Source organism: Penicillium griseofulvum, assembly GCF_001561935.1.
Source record: "Penicillium griseofulvum strain PG3 chromosome Unknown contig_79, whole genome shotgun sequence".
NCBI lineage: Eukaryota > Fungi > Ascomycota > Eurotiomycetes > Eurotiales > Aspergillaceae > Penicillium > Penicillium griseofulvum.
The window spans coordinates 640569-656521 of record NW_024467420.1 but is presented as its reverse complement, the minus strand read 5'-3'; the positions used below and the strand labels follow the sequence as shown (position 1 = coordinate 656521).

At 49.6% G+C, this 15953-nt stretch overlaps 5 protein-coding genes across 5 annotated transcripts; 4 read left to right on the top strand and 1 right to left on the bottom strand.

Annotated features, from left to right (window-relative positions):
• Positions 1 to 529: 529 nt before the first annotated feature.
• Positions 530 to 1690, top strand: PGRI_002140 (uncharacterized protein; the record flags this gene model as incomplete). The annotated part of the gene is made up of 1 exon (XM_040787927.1): positions 530 to 1690. The coding sequence occupies one exon, from the start codon at positions 530 to 532 to the stop codon at positions 1688 to 1690; it is 1161 nt and encodes a 386-aa protein (XP_040651699.1).
• A 418-nt stretch (positions 1691 to 2108) lies between these two features.
• PGRI_002130 (putative CECR1 family adenosine deaminase) lies at positions 2109 to 3890 on the top strand (the record flags this gene model as incomplete). The annotated part of the gene is made up of 2 exons (XM_040787926.1): positions 2109 to 2232; positions 2287 to 3890. 2 exons carry the CDS (start codon positions 2109 to 2111, stop codon positions 3888 to 3890), a joined length of 1728 nt encoding a protein of 575 aa, XP_040651698.1.
• A 386-nt stretch (positions 3891 to 4276) lies between these two features.
• Positions 4277 to 10838, top strand: atg2 (uncharacterized protein; the record flags this gene model as incomplete). Its single annotated transcript, XM_040787925.1, has 4 exons — positions 4277 to 4441; positions 4535 to 9796; positions 9850 to 10767; positions 10821 to 10838. The coding sequence occupies 4 exons, from the start codon at positions 4277 to 4279 to the stop codon at positions 10836 to 10838; spliced, it is 6363 nt and encodes a 2120-aa protein (XP_040651697.1).
• Positions 10839 to 12457: 1619 nt separating this feature from the next.
• Positions 12458 to 14257, top strand: PGRI_002110 (oxidoreductase, short-chain dehydrogenase/reductase family; the record flags this gene model as incomplete). The annotated part of the gene is made up of 3 exons (XM_040787924.1): positions 12458 to 12902; positions 12968 to 13050; positions 13106 to 14257. The coding sequence occupies 3 exons, from the start codon at positions 12458 to 12460 to the stop codon at positions 14255 to 14257; spliced, it is 1680 nt and encodes a 559-aa protein (XP_040651696.1).
• Positions 14258 to 14761: 504 nt separating this feature from the next.
• Positions 14762 to 15637, bottom strand: PGRI_002100 (uncharacterized protein; the record flags this gene model as incomplete). Its single annotated transcript, XM_040787923.1, has 1 exon — positions 14762 to 15637. The coding sequence occupies one exon, from the start codon at positions 15635 to 15637 to the stop codon at positions 14762 to 14764; it is 876 nt and encodes a 291-aa protein (XP_040651695.1).
• Between the last annotated feature and the right edge of the window lie 316 nt (positions 15638 to 15953).

The window sequence follows — 15953 nt, the reverse complement described above, 5'->3', positions numbered from 1 at the left end:
AACAAAGAAGTCTGAAAAATTGAACACGGAATCCTATGTGCCGGGTGGCTTGAAAAATATATCACTGGCAGGGGTGAGAAATACGGATATGAAGCTTGAAACAGATTGTATGCACGAGTTTGCTTGGTGCATTTGTTTCCCGTGTCTCTAAATCGAGGTACAACCGGAAGTGAGGATTATGGAGTGCGTGTGGAGCTTCATTTTCCGTTTTATAAATTTGTACTCCGTACGTTCGACTCCGTAGGCACTCTGCCTGCGATATATTAGCCATATTGCATACTGCCACCCTAAAAGGAGCCTCCTATCTGAGCTGGCAGTTCAATTGGTCAGGTGTTGGCGCCACTCAACCCCCACAGCAGCTGTTGCCTGTTCACAACTTCAAAAAAGGAAAATTTCATGGAGGGACTACAGACATAGTATATATGTGAGCTGGTCCCCTATCTAGTGGGGGCTGAATTATGCCCTCACATTTCTTTTTCTTTGTATAGAGTCACCTGAGCTTCTTCCCTGACCTCTTTACCTGTCCAAAATGGACCCCTTTGAGCGACTTCCCACCGAGCTCATAAGCAACATTCTCCTTTTCGCATCAGACTTCGTGGGGTTAGAAAGTCTCCTAACTGTCTCGTCCCGAGCACGTGCCGTCTTCCATGATCGCCCCGGTCTGTTTTTCCAAGAGCTGGTGGAATTGAACTCAATCGCCTCAGCTGCACCTATTAAAACGATTATCCAGAAAGTCCTACTTCTCCACAACCCCTCCTTCGACTTTCACAGCCTTGAGGAATACATACAATGCACAGAGAGTTTCCATGACCAGCCCAGAATCTATGCCGATGGCGCAGAAGTCTTGCAGATGATGCCAATTTGCGTACAAATCCAACGTCTTGCATGCAAATGTCTACAGACAATGCAGCAGAACTTCATTTCCGTCGTTGGTGTCTCACCGGCAGGACCTTTGTCTGGGTCTATTCGTGCTCAAAAGGCAGCCAAGCCCTTTTCTTGGGTCGAGGAGTCCAATATGTACTGGGCTTTGTGGCATTTGAGACACTATTCCGACCTGCATAACTATGCATCTCGTCGGAATTGGCCTCCAAATTCCATGAAAAGACTTAAAGAATACCATAGATGGAACTCGGTCGGAACCCTGACTGCTGAAGTCATTTCCACCGTTGCCGCGGTACTATCCGACTTGGGTTTAAGCCCAATCTACTCCTACCCGTACCTGGGTGAACATGATGAGTCTATACAGGGGGTCTGGTGGTATCCATCGGAAACACCGCCGCCACTTTTTCACTCCTTTGATCTCGAAAGGAGCATGGATATCACAACTTGGCCTTTGCCGCCAACACCTCCAGATGATATAGTAACAGACGCGTGGCAACTTGATGAGGGACGCTGTGGGAAAACGCCCGGCCATATGGAGTGGTACAAAAATTGGGCTCGAATCCTAGCGTATCAAGGGCCACATCCTAACTACACCATGATAAGAATACAACCATATCGAAGAGTTGGTGTTTTTATTTGGGATTTGTGGCGCATGTATTCCACTGGGTTGGTACTATGGAATTACAGAGAGCCGCGAATCCGAGCACCAGATTGGGATGCGGCCTTGGTGGAGTTGGTGGGCGTTCAGCCTGTACCTATGGAGGAGTGGCATGCGAGATGGTTTGCGCTTGCCGGGGATACGTGTTGAGAGTAGACAATTCTATTGGAAATGAAGCCTAAAGGGTCACGTCGAACCAAGGGCTCAATCCTGTCTTTGAAGGAGGAGCCGGCCTATAGGTACAAGTATAGAATCTCCCCTATATATCCCATTAAACAATATCAAAAAGTGAAACACAGTGAGATGAAGGATATGGTACCATTTAGGTTCTACTTAGTATGAGTATACTATGGGAATACTATATTGTATATGCCATGCTAAATGCGGGTAAACCAAGACATCTCATCCGATGTTACATCAAAATATTTGAATCATTTCGAGTTTACGCCAATCAAATAAAATCGATACCCCTGGGGACGAAAACGGATAAGGCGCGGGGACCATATCTTGCCCCTCCCGACAATTCTGGTTCACTCTACAACATTTTTTTTTCTTGGAACAAAACATCATGGCAAATACAGAGAGTGAATGGGAACTGGAGGAAGGTATCCCTCAGGTCGGGGATCCCTTCATCCAACAATATCTAAAGGGACGCGATGCTTTAATTATGGAAGAGCAAAAGCGACGTCATGGTAATTTCCCACTCAAACCAAGCACAAAAAAATCCATCTGACCATTTTTTATAGATGCAAATCTGCGCAAATCTCTATCACCGATCGCTGCCCGGGCAGCGAAGATCGTGTCGCAGATCCGATCCCAGGAACAGAACGAGGTGTGGACAAGCGGATTAGAAGAGGCTATAGCTCACCAAGCAGATGAGATCCTCTACCCCGGTGTCATGTTCAACCTGGCCAAAGGCCGCATGGAAAAGACTAAACTATGGAAAATCGTGGAAAAGATGCCAAAGGGGTCACTCCTACACGCCCATATGGACGCTATGTTCGACATTGAATTCCTGATTGATCAGGCATTCACCACGCCCGGCATACACATGTTCGCACCAAAACCACTGATCACAGCCAAGGATTACGAAGAAGCGCCTGTGTATTTCAAGTATTCCTCGCAGCCTCTAGAAACATCCGAGGACAAGCCGAGTATTTGGTCGGAGACATACGAGGCCTCCTCGCTGATCTCGATTCAGAAAGCCGCCTCCTCTTTCCCTAAGGGGGGAGAAAAGGGTTTCCGGGAATGGTTGAATAGTCGATGTGTTCTTCTGCCGGAGCATTCGTATCATCACCATCATGGAGTAGACGCAATTTGGTCTATCTTCACAAAGACGTTCCCCATCGTCGACTCGATCTTGATGTACGAGCCTATCTTCCGTGCCTGTTTCCGCCGGTTACTCGGACAGCTTGCTCAGGATGGAATTCGATACGTGGAATTCCGCATTGGATTTGTCTTCGAATTCCGGAAAGAAGGAAGCGACAAACCCGAAGAAGACTATTTCGAGTGGTGTCGTGTGGTGGAGGATGTCATAGCTCAGTTCAAACAGACGGATGAAGGGAAAGACTTCTACGATGCTCGCATTATTTGGACTACACTCCGGTGGTTCTCCAATGAGTTGATTGTCAATAGTATGAAGCAGTGCATCGAAACGAAGCAGGAGTTCCCGACTCTGATCAGTGGGTTTGATGTTGTCGGCCAAGAGGATAACGGGAGGCCGCTAGTCGACCTAGTCCCGGTGCTCTTTTGGTTCCGAAAGCAATGTGCGGAAGAAGACGTCGATATTCCCTTCTTTTTCCACGCTGGAGAATGTCTCGGCGATGGCGACGCGACGGATAACAACCTATTCGATGCTATCCTTCTTGGCACTCGCCGAATCGGCCATGGGTTCTCGCTCTACAAGCATCCTCTGCTCATTGATTTAGTCAAAGAGAAGAAGATCCTCATTGAATGTTGCCCAATCTCCAACGAAGTGCTCCGCCTTGCTAGCTCCATCAAATCCCATCCTTTGCCCGCACTATTGTCCAGAGGTGTCCCCGTTTCGCTGTGCAACGACGACCCCGCGATTCTTGGCCACGGAAGGAATGGATTGACGCACGATTTCTGGCAGGCTTTGCAGGGGCTGGAAAATGTGGATTTGATCGGCCTATCAATGATGGCGCAGAACTCCATTCGGTGGAGCTGCTATGAAGACCAGTCGACCGCCGACTGGAAAGCTGGCATTCAGAATGGGGTAATGGGGAAGGGATTGAAATCTGATCGCCTGCGGGACTTCGGTTCGGATTTCGAGAAATTCTGCGAGTGGATTGTGCTGGAGTTCGCTGAATTTGATGCTGGCGATGACTGAAGATCTAATGTTGATCAATATACGAGTCACATACCTACAATATTAGCTTAGGACAAAAATGAGGACATGAAAGGCGATTTTTTTGGTAATAATCCAACTGTTGCAGGTCAAGTTTTGTAATTATTGAAGTGATTTGAGACATATCACAAGTCAATAACACAGTAATTGGTCAAATTTGGTGTCTATCGGTGAGTTGGCACGTCGGCGCCTGACTCGGGTCACTTATCGCCTTTATCAGGTGCGGGAACGTCATTGTTGAACATTCCCCCCCTTCACGACTCATCCACTCCGCTTTGTCGGAGCTGGCTGCTTTACTGTTTTCATTAAGGTATTTTCGATGATACGAGTCCACATATGAACGAGCCCCGTCTCGGCTCTCAGTCACGATGGCGTCGTACTTCATGCCATCGTTCTTTCAGAAGCGGCTCCTCAAATACGCCCTATCTCGTCTGGGCCTGGTCGACACAGAGGCCTTGGATCCAGATAACCTAGGCATCCGCTGGGGACAACGGTCCACCGTCGAGTTGAGGGATATTGGCCTCAAATTAGAAGTGAGTGATACACCCTCCGCGGGCGGCGGGGCTCGTGATCATCAAACGCGACCTGTGGTACAGTGCGGGCTGACTATTTACATTGCGGGATAGAAACTATCGACTCTAATTAATCTTCCTCCGTCGTGCGAGCTACTCAGCGCCCGAGTTCACTTCCTTCGAATCACACTTCCTGCCGATTTCCACAATAGCGGGATCCTATGTGAGGCAAATGGCATCGACGTACATATTCGGTTATTGTCAGAGGAACCGAAAAAGGGACATCATGGGAAAGGGAAAGGTAAAAAGGGTGATTCCCTGGCGGTGCCCACACCGTCTGGTCTTGCGGAGTCATTCCTTGAGTCCGAACCAAAAGAGGAAAGGGAAGAGCTACAGGCCGCAATATCGTCGCAGTCGCAAGTCCTGCCCCACGACCCGTTAGCCTGGTCCGTCGATGACAATGACGAGCTGGGTCTTGGGAGTGAGACTCTATCACTGCCGAGCTTTGTGGCTGGGTTCTTGAAAGGGGTCGTGGATCGATTTCAACTCAAGATCAAAGATGCAGTTGTGCGCGTGGACATGGAATTGAAGCAAGATGGTACCTCAAAGCGGCAGCCTGAAAATCAGCCGGATCTTGTCGCGGGTCTGTTGAGTGTCGGAAAAATCGATGTACACGGGGTGTCTGAGAAAACCGTTGACCCGCAAGAGGGTCTTCCATTCCGAGAAGGGAAGCGGCTCATCTCAATTGCAGATATCAATGTTGGTTTAGTTTCAGACCCATCAGTATTTTCAAACTACTCTCGCTTCGCCGCCCCTGCGTCTCCGTCGACGACTATGCGGTCAAAGGGGAGCCAGCCATCGAGCAGAGCGCCATCGCCCTCTCCATTGGAGCAATCTGTCGAAGAACCCCTATCTATGACTCAATCAACCATTTTCGAGCCGTCGCAAGGTTTCGGACATTTAAGTAAAACCACAGACAGCTTAGAGGCATCTGCATTTTCCCGGGATGGTCGATTCTCAGACGCGGACTCGGAGTCAGGTAGTCACCACGGTGGATATATGGAGGATTCTCAAATATTTGGAGATGACCCCTTCCAAGATAACCCGGGGTACCTAGATTCGGTGATTGACACTCAATTCGACGATTTTGGTGATGAGCAGCCACCGGCGATACATCCCCAAGAAGACCGACGTGTTGGGAGTGAATGGAGAAGCCACTTATCTGGTATTCCACAAAGCTTGCATCGGAGCCCACAGGATGAATACTCTGGCGAACCATTAATTCCCTCTGACAGCTATCATATGTCCCAAACTTCAAGCACACATCACAGCCAAATTGGCTCTGAAATTGACGAAATCACGCAATCCACACGGCATTACAATGACTACGACGAAAACGAACATAATGAAAGATCACAGTTGATGGAGACGTCCCATCATTCTAGTACATCTCCTCTGCCCTCAGAGCCTGACAGCACGGGTTCACGAGAAGAAACACCGAATGCCGATCTCAACGAATCTACGCTTTTCTCCCACAATGAAGCGCAAAGTCTTTACATGAGTGCTATTAGCCAGGATGCGAATGGGAGCTTTATGCCACACATGCCAGGCGCATGGGGTTCGTTTGATAGTACATCAAACTCTCGAAGTGCTTTTGATGACCGATCTAAAAGCATTGCACCTACTTATCCGGCACAGGATACTCAAGTTGAAAATGAAGCGAATGAAGCGAATGAAGCGAATGAAGCGAATGAAGCGAATGAAGCGAATGAAGCGAATGAAGCGAATGAAGCGAATTCAAGATATATAGCACCATCAGAAGACAACATCGCCGAACAACATGATTTGGACAACCCAGCCCAATCCCAGACATTGCACAAGGACAGACCATCAGCTCCATCATCTCATGGGTTGCATAGAAACAATGAAATGACAAAGTCGATATTGACTGTCGACAAGGTTTTGCTGTGGTTCTCACCTCCTGATTCCGACGAAGAAGCGCCAGCTGAGCCGTCGCCTATCCCACAAAAGGAGTACACAGGCAGTGACTTGAATGAATCCACAGCTAGCTTCGGGGACTCCGCACCTGATGAAAGTCTATTTGCCTCTAGAGCTTACAGATCTACGAGGTTCGAAAAAGGCTCTGCTGAGCCACGGGTTGGGCCAAGTGCTGGGACCGAACTACCTGAAATCGCCCTGGAAGTGTTCTGTGCCTCCGTCCATTTTGATATTGGAACTGGTTGGCTTCTAACCAAGATAGGACAAAGATTCTCTCACGCTCTTGGTACGGCTGAAAAAGATCCGGCTGAGAAGCAGCCGCAAAATCAGCAACCTACGCGCACACCACCTGTTCATCTTGTCGTGCATATGCTTTCAGTAAAATTCATCGAACGCGTTTCGGGGCATGTCTATTCGTCCGACAATAGTGGCTCGCCTTCGTCTCCTCCCTACAGCATGGAAGATGTGATTCTTCGTCTTACTCTATCTAATCTCGATGCTCGCCTTTCAGCTCAAAGTACAACTACCAAGCTGAATGTCAACGTGTCCAAGTTTGCATTCGGTTTCGCCTCAGAAGATATCATATTCTTTGATGAAAGATTGAAGATGCGTGAATCTACGCGTGATGTTTTATCCCCTTCGCAAGGAGATATCTCTATGTCTTTGATCAAGTCGGCAGATCTGGCTAAAATTGACATCTCCACCTTGCCTCTCCATATCAATCTCAATATACAACGACTGGAAGAGGTTTTGGGCTGGATGGGTGGCCTGAGTACCATTCTCGAACTTGGCAGTTCCATGTCATCCGTGTCCACAGTCAAGGGCTGCCCGCCACTTTCCAAACAGCGCCCCCGCGGTGTGCATTTTGAGACACCCGCCCCAGCTGTTGACTCGACCAAGGGAACTTCAACCCTGTGGAAAGTCAATGCCCGGGTCGGTGCCGTCCTGTTGGATGTTACTGGAGAAAATCATTGTCTTCAAATCACGACGACCGCTGTCAAAATTGTGAGCAGGTTCGAAGGGATTGGCATTCAAATAGACAAGGCGAAACTGATTGGACCCCTTCCAATTGATGATGGCTCAGCTGACGCTCCTGCTAAAATCACCCTGAACAACATCCGCCTTGAGTTCCTTTTTGCCCCGAAGGAGATCGACCTGGATCGTCTTTTGACATTGATTACCCCATCCCAGGACAAATTCGAAGTGGAAGATGATATCATGCTAGACACACTATTGCGCCAGCGACGACAAGGATCTGTTCTCCGTGCGACAGTGGGGCGCTTGGAAACTTCCATTTTAGATACAAGTGGGTTAGAGCCTCTCTCGTCCCTTGCTGTCGAGCTGAGTCGGCTTTCCAATGTGACCAAATATTTGCCGGAAGACGATCGCCCTGGTATTCTTACTTTGATGCTGGTCCGTGACTTCCAGGGGCATGTCCACGTTGGTGGAGAAGTCGGGGACATACAAAGTCAACTTACCGATATTGAAGTTGCACACATCACCATGCCTTCGCTCACTGCAGCCCAAATCGGAACGATGACCGTCAGTCGGAATGATGACGAAGAGCTGGTGGGGCATGCATTGTGGCCGCCAAACAAATCTCAGGATCCAGACAAGCCATATCCGCCTGTCCTCATGGCCCGCTTCATACCCGATGAGATGGATCCTACCTACAAGATCAAACTGCACAACCTCCTTGTCGAGTACACGGTACCATCCGTTACGGCCTTCCTTGGTTTAGGTGGCGACAAGATGAGCGGAGATTTGGCTAGTAGTATGGTTAACTCTATCGCCAATCTTGCAGAGCACTCAATGCCATCACCTTTGATGACAGGGCGACCGATATCGAATGAATCTACCCCCTCGGCGAAGCCGATCAAAGTCGCAGTAGTGTTCCGAGATTGTGTTATTGGCCTCAACCCTCGCAATTCCCCCGCAAAGGGCCTTGCAGTCCTCACCAATGCCAAGTTCGAAGGCAGTATGTATGGAGGCGAATCTGCGGAAGCATCGTTGGATATTAGGAAAGCCTCGCTCATGATCATCGACGACGTGTACCATGAAGGTGCCTATAACCTTCACCAACGGGGCTCGGTCGTTCCCCAGGACACGCAGGCTCAAGCGTATATCGATGAAGGCTATGTTCCTGTTTCTACCATCTCATCGGCAACCGCTGGTGTCAAACTCACCAGCGCTGAGGATGGGACAAAGTCTTTGGACGTTGAGCTGAGAGATGATCTGTTGATACTTGAGACCTGTGCGGATTCAACTCAAACGCTTATCAGCATCATGAATGGACTTCAGCCTCCAACTCCACCGAGTGTCAACATCAAATATCGAACAGAGGTCATGCCCATCCAAGATATGTTTGCCTCGTTCACCGGGGACGCATTTGCTGCCCATCCAACTCTCCCCAATAATGATCTGGCAACTATCCCCCAAGGATCATCCAGAGAAGATCAGCTGACCGACGAGCTTGAATACGTCAGCGATTTTTATCCCGTGAAGGGCGGCTCTGGTGGTGTGGGTGTTGAAGGCATGGAAGTGGGCACCGATGATCTACTAGACAGCTTCCATTCTCAATACCAAGTATCTTCCAGCATGACAGAATTGGACTTCCAGGAGGATCATTTTGCAAAGAAATCAGCTGTCGGTGGAACCGCTCATCGGTGGGACTCTACCCAGAACACCTATGGCCTCACCAATGACACGAAGCTCGAGCGGAGTCCTTTGCGTGTGCGCGTTCGGGACGTGCATTTCATTTGGAATCTATTTGATGGTTATGACTGGCAGCGCACCCGTGACACAATATCAAAGGCTGTCAAGGACGTGGAGACCAAGGCCACAGAACGCCGTTCCAAGGGCTCGCGGATATCACCTTCGGCCGAAGATGAAGAGGAGTCCGTCATTGGCGATTTCCTCTTCAACTCCATTTACATCGGCATTCCAGCCAACAAGGACCCACGGGAACTCCATCGTGAGATCAATCATGAGATCGATGATTTCACCAGCGAGACTGGGAGCTACGCAACAACCACTACCGTGACTGGGGCTGGAAGTCACCAGGGCCGGCCAACTTCTAAGAGGGAAAAGAAATTACGTCTGCATCGGAGCAAGCACCATAAGATGACATTTGAGTTGAAGGGTGTCTCTGCTGATCTGATTATCTTCCCACCGGGTTCAGAAGAGACGCAGAGCTCGTTAGATGTACGGGTCAAGGATCTGGAAATCTATGATCACGTTCCAACTTCCACATGGAAAAAGTTCGCAACCTACATGCGTGAGGCTGGCGAAAAGGAGAGTGGTACGAGCATGGTTCACCTAGAAATGCTGACTGTGAAACCTGTGCCTGAGCTAGCTGCATCTGAGATTGTTCTCAAGGTTTGTTACCCAAGTCATCAATTACTCAGATCTGAATTTAACTTGATTTCTAGGCCACTATTCTACCACTCCGGCTGCATGTTGACCAAGACGCTCTCGACTTCATGAGTCGATTCTTCGAGTTCAGGGATGAGACTGCCAAACTGTCCGATGCCCCGGGCGATGTTCCATTCTTGCAGCGAGTAGAGATCAACGCCGTCCAAGTCAAATTAGACTTCAAGCCCAAGCGGGTCGATTACGCAGGACTCCGGTCCGGCCGCACAACTGAGTTTATGAACTTCTTCATCCTGGATGGCGCCGACATGGTGCTACGACATGTAATCATTTACGGAGTGTCCGGATTCGACCGAATGGGCCAAACTCTGAACGACATCTGGATGCCAGATGTCAAGCAGAACCAACTTCCCGGTGTACTCGCCGGTCTTGCGCCGATCCGCTCTCTAGTTAACGTTGGTGGTGGCGTGCGCGACCTAGTCGTCGTCCCAATGCGGGAATACAGAAAGGACGGCCGAATCGTGCGTAGCATCCAAAAGGGCGCTCTAGCTTTTGCCAAGACAACCTCTAATGAGCTGGTCAAACTCGGTGCAAAACTTGCCATTGGCACACAGACCGTCCTTCAAGGTGCAGAGGACCTGCTGACCGCCCCCAATGCACCAGCCGACGATTCCTTGGAGGAAGACGAAGCAAAGAAGATCTCACTGTACGCTGATCAACCGGTCGGGGTGGTACAGGGACTGCGGGGGGCATTTAGTGGGCTCGAGCGCGATTTACTCCTGGCACGAGACGCGATCGTCGCGGTACCTGGGGAGGTAGTTGAGAGTGGGAGCGCCAAGGCCGCAGCAAAGGCAGTATGGAAGCGTGCTCCCACGGTCATCCTCCGACCGGCTATCGGAGTGTCCAAGGCCGTGGGACAAACTCTCCTTGGTGCGGGGAATACCCTTGACCCGAGCAATCGGCGCAAGATGGAAGATGTAAGTGGCTTTTCCAACGTTTTGTGTGTGGCTGTGACTAACTCCAGTTTTAGAAGTATAAACGGTACTGAGAGGCTTGGGGATCGACGTGGTTGGCCCTTGCATACATACGTGCATAGTTATTGGCCCTTTCTCTTTTTTTCCTTTTTTTTCCCTTTTAAGTTTGATTTTTCTGAGTTCACTTTTGTTCTTCATTGCTTCAGTTTGATACCACCGCATTATCTTAAATTGCTTTTTATATGTTTATTTAGTTTTAGCTGCATGAGGGGAGTTTGTATAAAGCGGAATCTTTATCCAGATCTATTTCAGATCTATTTCAGATCCACCAGGGTGTCGATCCCAGTTCGTACACGCGGTATCATCCGAGTATACTCCGTATGTTGTACAGAGTACTCGGATAGCCACTTTGGAAGCCTCTGTACCACAATGTGTAGAATCACCTGAGCCTGGGGCAGCGAGGCAGCAACCCGTTTAAAATGCATGTGAAACACAAACCTGGGGGGTTGCAGTCGTATTGCAGATGACTTGGGCAGATTAAAGATGAGCTGGCATGCTGATCTGTATCTGCATATATGCCTTGTTACTTCCAGGTACGAGGTACAAGGTGCCCGACCATGGAAGAGTAAGAAGTCCAGCCCAGTCCAGTCCATTACTCCGTACTCCGTACTCCCGTACAAGTTCTCCTGAGACCCGGAAGTTCAGCCAGAATCACATGACCCAATAGAAAATTCCCCTTACGGGACTACATCAACGGTGCATCACTGCAAAAATGCCGTACTCCGTGCATACCGATCCACTCAGGAAGTCCGACACGAATGACCAAGTCATGATGTTGGTAGTGGAGACAGAAAAATCTCTTTCACTTGCCACATTCGAATTAGAACCGGATAACCAATCATAGGTATTACGACCGCCACTGCCCAAAGGTCGATTTTTTTTCGCCCTCAGCCTTGAGCTAAGACAGGGCTGTTCTGTACGCTGACTGGTTCTGGACTTAGAGAGGCGTAATGGTGAAGATTGGAATTTGATGTGGATGATTGGTTAGAGATGGAGGCGGGAGGGTGGGCACTAAAACGTCGATCGAGGCTGAGATCATCTGCAAGTGATTTGGGCACAATGGTCTATTCTTGAATATTATAGAATAGTATTGTGTTCTTTGTTTGAGTACATATTCTATAAAATAGCATTGTATCTCCCATCAAATATAAAATCGACTGACCGACTTTTCCCAATGACGTTAACCACTTGATGAACCGTGGGTCCCCCCTGAGGGTCTGGACTTCTTCTCTATCATTTTCTCTCTTCTCTCTTTTCTCTCTCTTCTTCATTGGGATTGGTTCGGCCTAATCGGCTTCCCCGTTCAAGTCGACTGGTTCGACTGGGGACTGGTTACCTCATGGGATAACGTGGGTATTAAGGTGGATATCCAGATCCAGGCACATTCCCATTCTCTTTCTTTATAAAATTATTTCTTTACTATTCCTGCATTTCTGTACCTTGCAGTTTTATTTATTGTGATCTATTCATTCATTGCGACCTATTTCCCCCTTGCGGCGTAAATCTGACGAATCAAATTCAGTGTGGAGAAGTGGATTCGATCTACTTGCATCAGATATGTCCACAACCTAAAAAGGTCCGAGAACAGAAGAAGCGAAGAAGCAGGTCTTCATACGAGATCAACTTGCAAGATATGAACGAAAACATCAACTACTCCGCTGCCAATGGTACATGGCATGGTGAACTGCTGGACAGTCCTCTCTGTCATAAGTGCCTCGAAATACATGACCATCATGCATGTACTACTCCCTCCAAACCCTTTTTAGACTCACCAGACGCTTTGTCCCTTCCCCCTCGATCCATCAAATCTCGTATCACGGGGGCCCTTTCCATCCACGATTACCATAAGTTCCTCTCCAAATCCGCAGACCGCATTGGCGATCCTGTCGATCATACAGGAAGGAAATTGAAGCGAAAAACTGCTGCATTGCATTTGAATCGTCCCTCCGCCCTTCCCATCTCTTATCCTGTATCTGTATCCTCTGTGGCCTCGAGTCCTCCGCCACTTTCCCCTTCCTACTCCCATAGTATCGTCTCTCAGTGGAGTGAAGAGCCCGAGATCGGGGAAGCCCAGACTGGTAAGCTTTGTCCCATTAACTTTCTTTGGTCAAATCTCCAGGAACCTTGATTAACAGTTCAATAGTTCATTATCAAGCTGCCCAAAGCTCACGATTACCTGTTGCCTCGGATCTTGGGACTCGTGCGAGACCAAATAGGAAGCGACTGGTAAGTAATCTAAAATACTCCAAGCAAGGAACCAACTCACTGATAAAAGGTTCAGAATACATTTCGTGAAAAGCTTCAACAAAGGGCCCAGGCTCAAGCGGAAGAAGCTGAGCGTGCCAAACCTCAACCCTCGGACTCAATGCTGGCCAGTACGCAGGCCGTTGCCACCGTCTCACACGGTGGCGCCTGCTTTGAGATCCTGAATCCGCGCAAGTCGCTGGATCTAGCACGCATCGTCTCATATATTGAAGACGTTGATAATTGCTCCGTGGTCTCCTCGGACAATCAGCGAGACTCTACTTTCTCCATCGACCAAGGACTGGACCGGGTATCCCTGTCCCAATTCACAGATGCCTCATTACCATCATTCTACTCCACCAACTCGTTGTACACCTCTCTCCAGGCCGATTCCCTAACACCCAAAGGTCAACCCACGGAAATTGCATCCTCACAGCGAACCCACGAACGCATCCAGTCTCTATCAGACTATTCTATCAATGAACAAGGTTTCAACTACTGGAGCCGACCTGCACAGCACACTGAAGACAACGGTCTGCGCATCCAAACCTACAACGACCACCCACGCAGCGATGGAGAGGTCGCACAGTCATACGTGACCCCCACAGAGAAGTCCAACCTCCCAAACCTAGAGTTCTCCAACCGACCCTCCACCCCATCAACACAAACCTTCTACTCAGAAAGCGAGATTGGCGAGCCTGGCTCACCCGTCTACGCAAACGGCGATTGGGCCCAAGTCGACGATCGCGACAGAGGCATCTTGTTCGACTCAGACCAAACAACTGATCAGCACTTCTCATACTCGCAAGCACCAACACCCCGCGAAAGCCCTCTCGACACACCAGGTGACTCCCCCATACCCATCTACTCCTCGTTCGACCCCGCCTATCCCTACCCAACCTCCGTCTCCACTTCCAAGCTCCCCCATTACTCCACCCCCTACGATCCCTACACCTATGACCCGGTGTACCTGGACCCACATGTCCAGTCCGTCCTCGCAGCTGCGAACGCCGAGACGATGGGGTTACGGGGAAGTCCTGCACGCGCACTGGATGAGCTGCAGCGAGGGGCGCGCTCTGGCGAGACCAGTCCGCGATTCGAGTTCCAGCGGAGAAAAAGTGATGAGCGGAAGAGCGGGGCGCAGAGGAAGGGGTTGAGGAAGTTCTTCAGCTGGAAGCATGGGAATTAGGCAGTTCTGTGAACTTGGCCTGCTCTGGAATCCAGCTTTTGGACCGGGTATTCTATTTTAATTTTTATTGTGGTGAGCGTGGCGCTCGGGTGTTGGATGGACTACATGTCTGGATTCTTTTCTTTTGTTCTTCTACCATAATCCTTCGCTATTACTTCTTTTTATTATTTCTATTTGGGTCTGAGACCCATTGTATCTATATCAATTTACATTTGACCTAGTCAGTTTTCCGGTTATTTCAACTTCTCAACTTATAAATTATATCTCGAATAGTAGTCTTTGTGGTTGTGATCGCCTTTGTATGAATCCCAATCAGTGTATGACTATGTATGCTACAACCAAGGAATGTGTCAGAATGCTAGATAGAATGCTAGATCGATCTACAACCCACACGTGTAGATAGTTGGAATGTTCCTTTCTTTCTTTATATAAGGGTATCAAAATCGACATCTAGAGTATGTACACCTCCAATCCAAATCCACCTTAAGCAACCCCATACTCCACTCAATCATCATCCCTCTCAACCATTGACGCCAAAGCCGCGCTAACAAGACTCTTCCTCCTTAGCCCCTGCTCGTTCCTCTTCCCTACAACCCCTCCATAATGATTCTTCTCAACCCGACTCGCCAAAACAGCCCCAGAAGAACTATTCCTCCTCCTCCCCTCCCCAACCCCCTCAGGCCCAAACCGACTCCGCGCAAGCGTAACAGCCCTCCTCCGCGGCGACGATCGCGGCGGCAGCGAGCTAGGATGACAATCATCCTCGTCGCGGAAGTCCGCAGAAACAGGCGACGATTCATCTAGCAGCGAGCGCTGCATAGCCTCCACCTCAGACTCATTGCATTGCAATCTAGAGATCTGCTGGCGTTGGATGCGCACGTCTTGCTGGTACGGCTGCGACTGCGGGTAGAACGGATGTCCGAGGCCGAAATCTGGTAGGTCTGATGGGAGGTCTGGGGGGTTGAAGGTTGGGCTTGTTGTTGATGAGGCGGAGGGGGAGGAGTAGTCGACTGAGTCGTCGGAGTTGTCTGTGTCTGGGGGTGTGAGGACTGTTCGAACGCCTGGGTAGCGACGTCCGGGTGTGTGTCTCTCTCTGTCTGTAGGGGCGAGGGTGTGTTCGTGTAGTTTTTGAGTTAGGGTTGAGATGGAGAGGCGTTTATGGTCGTAGGGGAAGGGGACGGATGTTGGGGGTTGGTTGCGGTGGAAGTGAGAGCGGGAGCGGGAGATGTTGCGGAAGCGTTGCGATTGCGGCGAGGGACAGCGAGAGGAGAGTGGGGAGATGAGGTTGCTGTCGCTGTCGACCATTAGGCGGTCGTCTGGGTCGAGGGCTAGGCGGGAGGGTCGCGACGAGGGCGAGGTGAAGGAGAAGTCTTCGAACATTTTGTCCTAGGACTCGGCGTTTCGGGTGAATGGGAACGGACGTATAGGGTTGATCTGCGTTCCTTTGACGGTGGTTGGGAGTTGTCGGCCTTTGAGGGTTGTGATATGTGTTTTCGTGGCGGGGATTGACCACCTACACTTGGAGGCTGTGTACACGGGTGTGTGTACAGTGTATTGGCCTTAAATTGATATCCGGGCAATTTTATTTGCCCCTCGGAAAAAAATTGATTGTCGACCACTGGTTGAGGTTGAGGCAAATTGACACGTGATCAGGAACCACTGTGCCACATAAAGCCACACTTTAGTATGGACAGGG